Source organism: Musca autumnalis, unplaced genomic scaffold (assembly GCF_047663935.1).
Source record: "Musca autumnalis isolate F117 unplaced genomic scaffold, ASM4766393v1 scaffold_2, whole genome shotgun sequence".
NCBI classification, from domain to species: Eukaryota; Metazoa; Arthropoda; class Insecta; order Diptera; family Muscidae; genus Musca; species Musca autumnalis.
Genome location: NW_027411755.1, coordinates 171,241,647 through 171,256,610, shown reverse-complemented (window position 1 = coordinate 171,256,610; position 14,964 = coordinate 171,241,647). Strand labels below are relative to the sequence as shown.

General features: G+C 36.3%; 1 protein-coding gene across 1 annotated transcript in view; it reads left to right on the top strand.

Annotated features, from left to right (window-relative positions):
- The window catches only part of LOC141394849 (cadherin-related tumor suppressor-like), an 869,985-nt gene extending 856,724 nt beyond the window's left edge, over window positions 1–13,261 (top strand). The window contains exons 9-10 of the mRNA XM_073969866.1: window positions 1,704–7,104; window positions 10,413–13,261. Coding sequence (XP_073825967.1) covers window positions 1,704–7,104; window positions 10,413–13,173 — 8,162 coding nt within the window. The 3' untranslated portion in view covers window positions 13,174–13,261. The remainder of the gene's footprint in view (window positions 1–1,703; window positions 7,105–10,412) is intronic.
- Window positions 13,262–14,964: the final 1,703 nt, after the last annotated feature.

Below are 14,964 nucleotides of genomic sequence, written 5' to 3'. Positions count from 1 at the left end.
AAAGCTCGTGGATTTATAAAAAACTCTTTAAAAGCTCGTGGATTTATAAAAAACTCTTTAAAAGCTCGTGGATTTATAAAAAAAAAACTCTTTAAAAGCTCGTGGATTTATAAAAAAATCTTTAAAAGCTCGTGGATTTATAATAAAACTCTTTAAAAGCTCGTGGATTTATAATAAAACTCTTTAAAAGCTCGTGGATTTATAAAAAAAAAACTCTTTAAAAGCTCGTGGATTTATAATAAAACTCTTTAAATGCTCGTGGATTTATAAAAAAAAAACTCTTTAAAAGCTCGTGGATTTATAATAAAACTCTTTAAATGCTCGTGGATTTATAAAAAAAAAAACTCTTTAAAAGCTCGTGGATTTATAATAAAACTCTTTAAATGCTCGTGGATTTATAAAAAAAAAACTCTTTAAAAGCTCGTGGATTTATAAAAAAAACTCTTTAAAAGCTCGTGGATTTATAAAAAAAACTCTTTAAAAGCTCGTGGATTTATAAAAAAACTCTTTAAAAGCTAAAGTGAATTTTGAATGCATACAAATATTTCTTAAAAGATTGTAGATTTATAAAAATATTTTTAAAAGATTGTAGATTTATAAAAATATTTGTTTAAAGATCAGGAATTTATAAAAATATTTTTTATAAAAATATTTTTTTATAAACATATTTTTTAAAAGCTCACGGATTTATTAAAATATATTTTAAAAGCTCATGAATTAATAAAAATACTTTTAAAAGCTCGTGGATTTATAAAAATATTTTTAAAAGCTCGTGAATTTATAAATATATTTTTAAAAGCTCGTGTATTTATAAAAATATTTTTAAAAGCTTGTGAATTTATAAAAATATTTTTTAAAAGCTCGGGGATATATAAAAATGTCTTTTTTAAGCTTGTGTATTTATAAAAATATTTATTATTAAAAGCTCGTGTATTTATATACATATTTTTTAAAACCTCATGTATTTATAAAAATATTTTTAAAAGCTCGTGGATTTATAAGAATATTTATACAAATATTTGTTAAAAGCTCCTGGATTTATAAAACTATTTTCTAAAAACTCGTGGATTTATAAAAATATTTTTTAAAAACTCGTGGATTTATAAAAATATTTTTTAAAAACTCGTGGATTTATAAAATTATTTTTTAAAACCCAATGAATTTCTTATTAATTCATAGTTTCACTTCGGATTAAACTGAGAGATTTTCGAAAATACAGAGTTAGCGTTTCCTTCACCATAGCCTTATTCTTGTTGATGTAATAGTGTTTATTGTATGTTTGTGTGTTCGTTCTTCTGTACAATCTGGCTTTGGGTCTATCTCCAATTCCAGGAAAGTGGATGTTTTGATGGGATGTAGCCACAGATCAACTGGAGTTAGATGAGTAGGTTTGGCAGGGTAGTTGAATAGGTGCAGTGCGTCGTGCGGGCCCATGTGGGGCAGATGTTTTGCACGGTGCAATGCCATAAATTTGTTGTTTAATTCAGTCGATAGTTGGTATCATCATGACCAAGAATATCTCGTGAATTTATAAAAAACCTAGAGATTTATACAAATATTTTTTCAAACCTCGTGGATTTATACAAATATTTGTAAGGGTTAGGAAAGCATATAGTTTTATAATATAATATATAGTTTTTATATTATATCTCATTTCCTATTGCTTAATCCTAATCAATTCTTTATTTCTCTTACCTTTCCAGGTTCTCCACCCCTGACAGGAACTGGCGTGGTAAAAGTAATTGTACAAGATGTCAACGATCATAATCCAGAATTTGAGCGGCAATCATATTACGCCACAATACAAGAAAATCTAGCCATTGGAACCAAAGTTATACAGCCGAGGGCTTTCGACAAGGATGCAGGTCTGAACGCCAAGATACGTTTTACCCTGCTGGGAGAGAAACTGGAAAGATTTCACTGCAATTCGGAGACGGGAGAAATAACCACAGCCGCTGTATTGGATCGCGAAGAAACCGCTGTATATTTCCTAACACTAATGGCTCAAGATAGCTCCGCAACAGAGCCAAGGGCCACCGCTGTCAATTTAACCATTACCGTTAGTGATGTCAATGATAATATGCCACGGTTTGAGGCCAATCAATTCCATGTAAATATACCAGATAAAACGGGCCTTAATGAATTTGTGTTTGGGGCCTGGGCCCGCGATGCAGATGAGGGCAAGAATTCTTTGGTTATGTACAACATTAGCGGCAAGGATGTGGAGTATTTTCAAATTAATGCCAAGACAGGGGTTATAAAGACAATAAAATCTCTGGGTTCAGATTTGAATAGGCAGTATCAGCTGCAAATCCATGCCTATGATCAGGGAGTGCCAGTGAAATCTTCTCAGGCTGAGTTGATGATAACGCTGAAGGCGTCTGCTTTGTTTCCCACATTTAATTACATGGTCAATACACAATTTATGCTTGCGGAAGATATTATGCCGGGCAAGAGAATAACTACCATAATGGCAAGTTCTCCAAAGAAAGGTGCAGCGGGTAGCATACGCTATTCCATTGCAGGTGGTAATTTGGGTGAAGCGGTGCGCATTGATGCCTCGAGTGGTGTGGTGACAATTGGCAAGGATGGTTTGGATTATGAGCTAGCTTCGCAATATGAAATTTGGCTAGAAGCTGTGGATTCGGATCGCATACCTTTGCGCAGCGTTATGTTGCTGACAATAAATGTAACCGATGCCAATGATAATGCCCCGGTTATGGAAAAATTAATTTACAATACCGAAGTTATGGAAGAAGAATCTCCACCCCAAACTATTGTAAAGCTGAAGGCCCATGATCGTGATTCTGGTGATAATGGAGAAGTAACCTATCGCCTGTTGGATGACTATGAGGGCACGTTTGAAATTGATTCCGATTCGGGAGAGATTTATACCACCATGCGTTTGGATCGTGAAGAAGTTAGCCGCTATGAGTTATCGGTGGTGGCGGTGGATCAAGGCATGCCCCAGCTAACCGGTTCGGCCACGGTCATAATAAATCTGCTCGATAAAAATGATAATCCCCCTAAATTTACGAGGCTGTTTTCAGTTAATGTAACGGAGAATGCAGAAATCGGTAGTTTTGTAATACAGGTTACCTCCATGGATTTGGATGAGGGCATCAATGCCAATGCCTTGTATACATTGACGGAAAATCCGGGAGAAAAGTTTCGTTTGGATTCACTGAGTGGTAACATCACCGTGGCTGGCCACATAGATCGGGAGGAGCAAGATGAGTATATCCTTAAAATTACTGCCTCGGATGGTGCCTGGCGTTCTGATACCCCCATTACAATTACCATACAAGATCAAAATGATAATGCCCCAGAATTTGATCACACGTTCTATAGCTTCAATTTCCCCGAACTACAAAGATCGGTGGCATTTGTGGGCCAAGTGGTCGCCAATGATCGTGATAAGCATGGACCCAACTCTGTGATTTCATATTCTCTGCAGCAACCTTCCGATGTTTTTACCATAGATCCTGCGACAGGGGAGATTTTTAGCAAGAAAACCATAAAATATAAGCACTCCCAATATGAGGCCTCACCGGAAAATACCTATACCCTCACGGTGATTGCCACAGATAATGGCAAGCCTCCGCTCTATTCTGAGTGCATGGTGAATATCAATATTGTGGATGCCAACAATCACCCTCCCAAGTTTGAAAAGTCTCTCTACCTCTCACCTGTACCGGAACATGCCCGAATTGGCCAACGGGTTGTTAAGGTCCAGGCCCATGATTCTCTGGACACTGGAGTCAATGCTGAGGTAAATTATTCCTTTACCCAAGGAAACGGTACGGAATATTTTAATATTGGACCTCATGATGGTTGGATTTCATTGGCCAAACCGCTCGAAGTTCCACCGAATACCCACTTTGCCATAACCATCAAGGCTGCCGATCATGGTGTACCCTCCAAAAGTGATGAAGCCCAGGTGCAAATTATTGTTACCGGAGAAAATCGTTTTGCTCCCAAATTCACGGTCCCCGGATATCAGGTTATTGTGCCGGAGAATGAACCAATTGGTTCGACAATTTTAACCGTTATGGCCTCAGATCTTGATGAAGGACCCAATGGTATGTTGCGCTATTCCATTGCTGGGAACAATGAGCATTCCGAATTCAAAGTGGATCCCGAAACTGGAGCTGTTATTATCGTAGAACCTTTGGATTATGATTCCATACAGAAGTACCACTTAAATATTTCAGTACAAGATTTGGGCTTCAAGCCAAAGACAGCCATTGCCCAGCTGACGATTATACTCACCGATATCAATGACAATCCTCCGTTATTCAATCAAACGAAATATCATGCCTTTATTGCGGAAAATAAACCGCCCCAGTCATATGTTTTCAAGGCCCATGCCAAGGACAAAGATTCTCCCAAGAATGCCATTATCCGCTACTCCATAAATGGTGGTTCTGGAAAACCATATTTTGCCATAAATCCCTCGACGGGGGTTATAACTTCCATTGTGAGCTTTGATTATGAAGAGAGGCGTGAGTACACCCTACAAATTATGGCTGCCAATCCTGATTCTCAAATGCACAGCATGTGCAGGGTTATTGTCCACATCCGGGGAGTCAACGAATTCTATCCTCAGTTTATACAACCCGTGTTTCATTTTGATGTCTCCGAATCGGCTGAGGTGGGCACAGCAGTGGGTTCCATACAGGCGACCGACAAAGATGCCGGGGAAGATGGCAATGTCTACTACCTCTTAGTTGGTACCAGCAACGACAAGGGTTTCTCCATCAATCCGAATACTGGTTTCATTTATGTATCCCGTCACTTGGATCGTGAGACGCAGAGTCGTGCGGTGCTCACCGTGTTGGCCAAAAATTATGGTAGCATAAAAGGCAATGATACGGATGAGGCCCAAGTTATAATATCCATACAAGATGGCAATGATCCACCAGAATTCCTGAAATCTCTTTACACTGCCCAGATATCCGAGGCCGTTAACATTGGCACCAAAGTCACCACAGTCAAGGCAGTCGACAAGGATGTTCGACCGCAAAACAATCAATTTACCTACTCCATCATTGGTGGTAATGTCAATAAAACCTTTAAGGTGGATCCACAATCTGGAGAAATTGAAACCACACGTCACTTGGATCGGGAACAGATACCAGAATATAATCTCATTGTGGGGGCAATTGATACCGGTTTGCCGGCTCAAACGGGCACTACTTTGGTTAAAATCGAACTACAAGATGTCAATGATAATGGTCCCACATTCCCGCCAGAGGGTCTAATTGGTTATATTCCCGAAAATGAACCAGCCGGCAGTAGCATAATGACCTTATCTGCCACCGATCCCGATTTGCCACCCAATGGTGGGCCATTTACCTATCAGCTGATTGGTGGCAAACACAAGTCCTTCATTACCATTGACAAACATTCGGGTTTGGTGAAATCCACACGTAGCTTTGATCGTGAACAAACTCCCGAATTGGAGGCTCTCATTGAGGTGGAAGATAATGGCCAACCGAGGCAAAAGGCCCAACACAAACTTATCATAAGGGTCCTTGATCAAAATGACAGCCCCTCCTCGTCACGTACGGTCCATGTAATACTGAACGTCTTTAATTATGACATGCCTGTGGGCAAGATTGCCGATGTCCACCCCAATGATCCGGATATTAGCGGCAACTATCGCTGTCGCATCGAACCCAACAGCCAATCAAGTCCCATGGGTCTACTAACCATACGCCATGCCTGTGATTTGCACACCACCTCTCAAACTTCACTGAACAATGGTTACTCCTACTCTGTCTCTGGCAACGATGGTAAACATGGAGATGTGGTATCCACGGTAACAGTGGGTTTCCAAAGTTTTGATAACAGTACCATTGCCAATTCCATAACCATAATGATACGCAACATGAGTGCAGATTATTTCTTGGCTGCCCATTACCGGCAATTTGTTGAAACTCTAAAAGCAGCCATAGACACTTCGGATGATGTTGTGGTCTACAGTGTACACAATACCACCTCCAGCAGCAGCAGCTTGAATTCTACAGATCTGGAAGTTTTGGTGGCACTTAAAATGTCCAATCAGGGTTATCGTTTGCCCCACTACTCCGTGGAACGTTTGGGCAAGAAACGAGAAGCTTTGCAAAGACTTTTACAAACATCTTCTGCAGTGATAATTGGTTATGATCCCTGCTCAATGGCGAAGGCCTGTGATAATGGTGGCCTCTGTACCTCAGAAAGACGTTTACATGATATTCACTCCCTGAATATTGTGGACAGCGAATCATTGATCTTCAGTGGTCCCTTGGTAACCCATGATTTTATATGCAAATGTCCCGATGGTTTTATGGGTCAGCAGTGTGACAAACGCCAGGATCCCTGTTCGCCTAATCCCTGCCACGCCAACTCCCAATGTCGTCGCTTGGGCTTTGACTTCCAATGTATTTGCCCTGCCAATCGTGAAGGACGTTATTGCCAACAGGAGCGAGGTGATGTTTGTTCCGGAAACCCTTGTGGTAATGGTGGTTCCTGTCGCTCCACACCCGATGGCTCCTCATTCTTTTGTCTCTGCCGTCCTGGTTACCGTGGTAATCAATGTGAACATGCCACAGATTCTTGTCGTCCCAATCCTTGCCACAATGGTGGAGTGTGTGTGGCTCTCAAGCCTGGTTATAAATGTTCCTGTCCTGAGGGTCGTTATGGTCGACATTGTGAACGCAGCACTTATGGTTTCGGTGACCTTTCTTACATGACATTCCCATCTCTGGATGCTGCCACCAATGATATTTCCATTGTTTTTGCCACCACCAAACCGGATGCTCTACTTATGTATAATTATGGTATACAATCGGGTGGAAGATCTGATTTTGTGGCCATTGAAGTGGTGAGAGGCAAGGCTTTCTTCTCCTTTGGTGGTGTAAGGACGGCCATAACCACAGTGGTAGTGGGTGGAAATAATAACCTGAATTTGGCAGATGGCCAGTGGCATAAAATAACTGCAACACGTAATGGCCGAGTTATGTCACTTAGTGTGGCCAAGTGTACGGAGAATGGTGACAGCTGTGAAGAGTGCCGGCCGGGAGATGCGTCCTGCTATGCTGACGATGTGGGGCCAATAGGGTAAGTTGACAAATATTTATGTGTATTTATTTATGTTTCTTGAATGATCGTGGAGTTTTGAAAATATTTTTGAAATCTTGATAAAGTTTGCGAATTAGATTAGATAAGATTGGATTTTTTTAATTTCTTCAAAGCTCGTGGTTAAATTTTTTTCAAAGTTTGTGGATTTTTTAAATACTATGCAAAGCTCGTGGATTTTTTGAAATATTTTTCAAAGCTCATGGATTTTTTAAACAAAGCTCGTGGATTTTTTTAAATATTTTTTCAAAACTCGTGGATTTTTTTTAAATATTTTTCAAAGCTCGTGGATTTTTTTAAATATAGTTCAAAGCTCGTGGATTTTTTAAATATTTTTTTCAAAGCTCGTGGATTTTTTTAAATATTTTTTCAAAGCTCGTGGATTTTTTTTAAATATTTTTTTTTCAAATATTTTTTCAGAGCTCGTGGATTTTTTTTTAAATATTTTTTCAAAGCTCGTGTTTTTTTTTCAAATATTTTTTCAGAGCTAGTGAATTTTTTTCAAATATTTTTTTCAGAGCTCGTGGATTTCTCTTAAAATTTGTTCCAAGCTCGTAGATTTTCTTAGATATTTTTTTTCAAAGCTCTTGGATTTTTTTAAATATTTTTTTCAAAGCTCGTGGATTTTTTCAAATATTTTTTTCAAAGCTCGTGGATTTTTTTAAATATTTTTTTTTCAAAGATCGTGGATTTTTTTAAATATTTTTTTCAAAGCTCGTGGATTTTTTTAAATATTTTTTTCAAAGCGCGTGGATTTTTTTAAATATTTTTTTCAGAGCTCGTGGATTTTTTTAATTATTTTTTTCAAAGCTCGTGGATTTTTTTAAATATTTTTTTAAAGCTCGTGGATTTTTTAGATATTTTTTTCACAGCTCGTGGATTTTTTTAAATATTATTTTTCAAAGCTCCTGGATTTTTTAAATATTTTTTTTCGTGGATTTTTTAAATATTTTTTTTCAAAGCTCGTGGATTTTTTTAAATATTTTTTCAAAGCTCGTGGATTTTTTTTAAATATTTTTTTCAAAGCTCGTGGATTTTTTTTAAATATTTTTTTCAAAGCTCGTGGATTTTTTTAAATCTTTTTTTTTCAAAGCTCGTGGATTTTTTAAATATTTTTTTTCAAAGCTCGTGAATTTTTTTAAAATATTTTTGCAAAAATAGTGGATTTAAATATTTTTTCAAAGCTCGTGGATTTTTTTAAATATTTTTTCAAAGCTCGTGGATTTTTTTAAATATTTTTTTTTTCAAAGCTCGTGGAATTTTTTAAATATATTTTTTTTCAAAGCTCGTTTTTTTTTAAATATTTTTTTTCAGAGCTCGTGTTTTTTTTTTAAATATTTTTTTCAAAGCTCGTGGATTTTTTTAAATATTTTTTCTCAAAGCTCGTGGATTTTTTTAAATATTTTTTTTCAAAGCTCGTGGATTTTTTTAAATATTTTTTTTCAAAGCTCGTGGATTTTTAAATATTTTTTTTTGCAAAAATAGTGGATTTAAATATTTTTTCGAAGCTCGTGGATTTTTTTAAATATTTTTGCAAAAATAGTGGATTTAAATATTTTTTCAAAGCTCGTGGATTTTTTTAAATATTTTTTTTTCAAAGCTCGTGTTTTTTTTTAAATATTTATTACAAAGCTCGTGGATTTTTTTAAATATTTTTTTCAAAGCTCGTGGATTTTTTTAAATATTTTTTTTCAAAGCTCGTGGATTTTTTTAAATATTTTTTTCTTCAAAGCTCGTGGATTTTTTAAAATATTTTTTCAAAGCTCTTGGATTTTTTTAAATATTTTTTCAAAGCTCGTGGATTTTTTTAAATATTTTTTCAAAGCTCGTGGATTTTTTTAAATATTTTTTCAAAGCTTGTGGATTTTTTTAAATATTTTTCAAAGCTAGTAGATTTTTTCAAATATTTTTTTTCAGAGCTCGTGGATTTCTCTTAAAATTTGTTCCAAGTTCGTAGATTTTTTTAGATATATTTTTTTCAAAGCTCGTGGATTTTTTTAAATATTTTTTTTCAAAATAAAATAATAAATAATAATAAATTTTTTTTTTCAAAGCTCGTGGATTTTTTTTAAATATTTTTTTCAAAGCTCGTGGATTTTTTTAAATATTTTTTTTCAAAGCTCGTGGATTTTTTTAAATATTTTTTTTTTAAAGCTCGTGGTTTTTTTTTTAATTATTTTTTTCAAAGCTCGTGGATTTTTTTAAATATTTTTTTTCAAAGCTCGTGGATTTTTTAAATATTTTTTTCAAAGCTCGTGGATTTTTTTAAATATTTTTTTTTCAAAGCTCGTGGATTTTTTTAAATATTTTTTCCAAAGCTCGTGTATTTTTTTAAATATTTTTTTCAAAGCTCGTGGATTTTTTAAATATTTTTTTTCAAAGCTCGTGGATTTTTTAAATATTTTTTTTCAAAGCTCGTGGATTTTTTAAATATTTTCTTTCAAAGCTCGTGGATTTTTTTTAAATATTTTTTTCAAAGCTCGTGGATTTTTTAAATATTTTTTTCAAAGCTCGTGGATTTTTTAAATATTTTTTTTTCAAAGCTCGTGGATATTTTTTAAATATTTTTTTTCAAAGCTCGTGGATTTTTTTTAAATATTTTTGCAAAAATAGTAGATTTAAATATTTTTGCAAAAATTGTGGATTTAAATATTTTTTCAAAGCTCGTGGATTTTTTTAAATATTTTTTTTTTCAAAGCTCGTGGATTTTTTAAATATTTTTTTCAAAGCTCGTGGATTTTTTTAAATATTTTTTTTTCAAAGCTTGTTGGTTTTTTAAAAATTTTTTTTTTTCAAAGCTCGTGGATTTTTTAAATATTTTTTTTCAAAGCTCGTGGATTTTTTAAATATTTTTTTTCAAAGCTAATGGTTTTGTTTAATTTTATTTTCAAAGCTCGTGTTTTTTTTTAATTTTCGTTTTCAAAGCTAGTGGATTTTTTAAATATTTGTTCAAAGCTCGTGGTTTTTTAATTTAATTTTCAAAGCTTGTGGATTTTTTAAATATTTGTTCAAAGCTCGTGGTTTTTTAATTTAATTTTCAAAGCTCGTGGTTTTTTAATTTAATTTTCAAAGCTCGTGTTTTTTTAATTTTAGTTTCAAAGCTTATTAATTATTTCAAATAGCTGATTTTTATATTTTTCCGAGGGATTCACAAAGCTCGCGTAATTTTTACATATTTGTTTAGGATCCCTAAAGCTGGTGGATTTTCTTAAAAAAAATTTAGAGGTCGTCTTTAAAAATATTTTTGTTTTTTTTTCATATAAAAAATAATGTTCCCCCTTCTCTTCCAGAACGCTGAACTTCAACAAACAACCTTTGCTGCTTGGTGGCTTGATATCTGCGGATCCTGTACTGGAACGGCCGGGACAAATACACAGTGATGATTTGGTGGGTTGTGTCCACAGTGTTACGATTAATGGAAGAGCTCTCAATCTCAGCCAACCACTAAAGCAACGTGGCATATCATCCAGCTGTAAACACAACTTACAGGGTGGCATATGTTCTGCATCTTCTTATAATGATCCCACTACGTCAGTGTGTGGCATTCTTGGTTCCTGTGTGGATAGATGGGATATGGCAATGTGTGAATGCGGTGCAGGACTTTTGGCACCCAATTGCCTAGTGTCCTTGGAACCAATCAGTATTGGTGATGGCGGATTTGTGGAATTTCAAATATCTGAAAAATATCGACGCATGCAACTCTTGGACAATCTGTATGCAGGCAATAGTATTTGGTCTTACGATGTTACACGCCAAAGACGATTTACCATAGAGCGCAACAATTTCACAGCTTTGGCTCAAATAAGTGAAACACCCAAGACGCTGAGCCTAATGTTCCGTACCTTTAAGGAGAATGGTCTTCTGCTTTTTGCTGCTAGTAATAATCAATACACCTCGTTGGAGTTGCTGAATGGTAAGGTGATATACTACTCCAATCAGGATAGTGTGGTGAATATGACGATCACGAACACCATGAAGCTGAATGATGGCAAATGGCATAACCTGACTCTGCACACCAGCAATCGCATTTTGCGTTTCATTGTGGATGGTTCTCGTGCTGGAGAGGAGTTGGATTATGCTGGAATCCATGACTATTTGGATCCTTATTTAACGGTACTCTCAGTGGGTGGTGTGCGGAAAGAATATCTACAACCTGATCACATGACCACGAACTATGAGGGATGCCTGGCCAATTTTACCATTAACAATGAAATTCAACCCTTCAACGGTACTGGCAGTGTGTTTGGTGATGTCCACACGCATGGTAAAGTTTCCCAGGGGTGTGTTGGTGTCATGGGTATTGGTGCTGCCCAAGTGGCTGATCCCATTAGCATTGGTGTCACTTTGGTTATTGTTTTCTTTGTCATCCTGGTTGTGGCCATACTCGGTTCATATATCATTTACAGATTCCGCGGCAAACAGGAGAAAATCGGCAGCCTGAGTTGTGGTGTACCCGGTTTTAAAATAAAACACAACTCTCCCGCCACCATGCTTGGCAATTCAGGTGGGTCACAAAATCAAGCCGACCATGTTCTAAGTCGTGGCATGCATTCGGAAGCTCAAGTGGGTTATCACAATGATGGTGGTGATTTAATAAGAGGTGTTCCGGGACATCACATGGTTGGTCCGGAATTGATATCCAAAAAATTCAAAGAACGTGAAATCAATCCCGGAGATCATCAACAACAAAGACCCCAACGTCCTGATATCATTGAAAGAGAAGTGGTTAGTAAAAGTCCCATGAGGGATGAACATCATCCACCCATACCACCACCTAGTCAAACACATCATCCCCACGATCATGTGGATATGAATTCGGAATATTTAGAACACTATGATTTGGAAAATGCCAGTTCAATAGCACCCTCAGATATAGATATTGTGTATCACTATAAGGGTTATCGCGAGGCAGGAGGAGTGCGCAAATACAAAGCCACACCAGCCCCTGTGGCCAGTTACACACATCACAAACATCAATCGTCGGCTCAGCAGCAGCAACATCGTCACTCCCCAAGGCATGGTGTGGGAGGACCGTTTGCCCCCAGAGGTGTGCCACCGCAAGCTGCCCAGCCACCACCTCCATCAAGTACACCCAGACAACATCAAAGTACACCCTTGGCCAGACTTTCGCCCAGCTCAGAGCTTAGCTCCCAACAACCGAGAATTTTAACCCTACACGATATTTCCGGCAAGCCACTGCAAAGTGCCTTACTGGCCACCACTTCTAGCTCCGGAGGTGTGGGCAAAGATGCCTTACACAGTAACAGTGAACGTAGTCTTAACAGCCCCGTAATGTCACAACTATCTGGGCAAAGTTCAAGTGCCAGTCGCCAAAAGCCCGTTGTATCTGCCCAAACAACTGCCCAAACCTCAATGGGTCTGACTGCCGAAGAAATAGAACGCCTTAATGGTAGGCCGAGAACCTCAAGCTTAGTTTCCACCTTAGATGCTGTCTCCTCCAGCAGTGAAGCACCTCGCGGCACTGTGGGTGCCCATCATCTCTCCCTGGGTGGTGGTTTACACAGTACCGATGTAGATGCCCATAGCTCAACATCAACCGATGAAAGTGGCAACGACAGTTTCACCTGTTCGGAAATAGAATACGACAACAACAGCATTAATGGTGATGCCAAATATTCGACAAGTAAAAGTATTTCAGATGAACGTAACCCGGTTAGTCGTGCCATGAGTGGTGATGGTAGTCGAGGACCAAGCGGTGTAGCTAAACCCCCACCAATGCCACCACATTCATTTGATGGCTTCGATTCGTCCTTTCGTGGTTCACTCAGTACTTTAGTGGCCAGCGATGATGATATGTCGACACATATGGGTGCACTCTATCGTCAGGCTAATAGTGCAGCATCACCATCAGCACCGCCACCAATTGGATGGGAATATCTAGTGAATTGGGGACCTAATATACAAAGTATTGTGGGAGTGTTTAAAGATATTGCTGAAATGCCAGACTCGGTGAGAGGTGATCAAAGACCAACGGGGTCGCTGAGAATGCAGCAACAACAACAGCAGAAACAATCCGAAGAATATGTGTGATGGAGGTAGATGTGACGGGAGGATGTGATGAAGAAAGGAAGATATAGAGATCTAGTGGGAACTTTGTGGATGGTGTAAGCATAAGAAAGATGAGATGAGAGAGAATGAGAGATTGATTTAAGTAATTGTTTTAATATTAAGAGAATCTACTTCACCAAATGTGAGAATCTAAGGGAGAGAAATTGTGAAGGCAAAAGGGATACTTGAGAGCTGGAGGAGACCAGATTTATAAATCTTCGATAGTATATATCGATTAAAGAAGTCTAATTTACATTTTAAGTGAAGACAGAGAAATTCGGATAATGAAGATAATGCACTTGACTTTTCAGGACAATTCGGCCTCTGCATGTGAATTGTATAACGTAGATTATGTACTTAGATTTCCCGGATAAATCGGATAATGTTTCTAAATTGTCCTAATTACTATCCTGATAATGTTATCCATATATTTGGGATAATATATCTACACCACTCGGATAACTTGGATAATGTTAAAAATTTATCCTGATAACTTGAATAATGTATTTCCCGTTTATTATGAAAAATGTACCAAAATTGCCCAATTTACTTGGATAATTCATCTGACTTATCCAGATTAGATAGACTAAGCAACAAGAATTCTTGATTATCTTAGCTATTGTACCCCAATTACCGGATAACATGGATACTGTATATTTAATACAAATAACGTATATAATATATATGGATAAGTAGATAACTTACTTTATGTGCCTAAGCTATCCGGATAGAGTTTCTAAATTGACTGGATACATTGGATAATGTATCTATATTAAACTATAACTAAGGCAACGTATTATATACTAGGATACCTTGGATAAATTATTCAAATTACACGGATAACTTAGATAATGTATATAAACAGTACGGAAAACTTGCAAAATGTATCTAAATTGCCAGGATAAATAGGATAGCGTTTCTAAGTTGCCCGGATAACTTGAATAGTGTACTTAAATTACCCGGATATCTTGGATAATGTATACAACTTACCTGGATATCTTGAAGACTGACATGATATCTTGGTTTATTTAAATTGCCGGATAATATTTGGATCTGTATCTAAATTAAGAACCGAAAAAATTGACCGCCAAAAATGGATAAAGTACAGAAATTATTCGAAAAACTTGAACAATACACCAAAAGTTCTCGAATAACTTCGATAATACATTAAAATTATCCAGATAAAGCAGATAATGTAAGTAAATTATCTGGACGACTTGGATACTATATCTAATTTGTCCGGTTCAATTAAAAGTATCTAAATTATATGTATGAATCTCTTGCATCAAAATTATAAGGATAACTAAGATGAAGTTTCCAAAATAATTGGATGACTTGGATAATAAATCTAAATTATTCTGGAAACATATCTAAGCATCTAAGTACACGGATAATGTCGAAAATGCATATCTGAAGTTTGCAGGCTATCTCAATGACTTGGATAAAATATCTAATTTATCCAGATAATGTATTTAATGCATCTAAAGTAACCGGATAACTTCGAAAATACATCAAAATTATCCGGATAATGTACATAAAGTATGCAGATCATCTAAATAACTTGGATAATATATATAATTTATTCGGATAAATTAAAAGTATCTAAATTATCCGGATTATTTGTAAACGTATAATTTTAAAACGCGATAATGCCTCAAAATAACGGATAGCTTACATAAAGTATACAAATTAATTTGATGACTTGGATAAAATATATAATTTATGCGGATAAATTAAAAGTATCTAAATTATCCGTATGACTTTTTAATACAT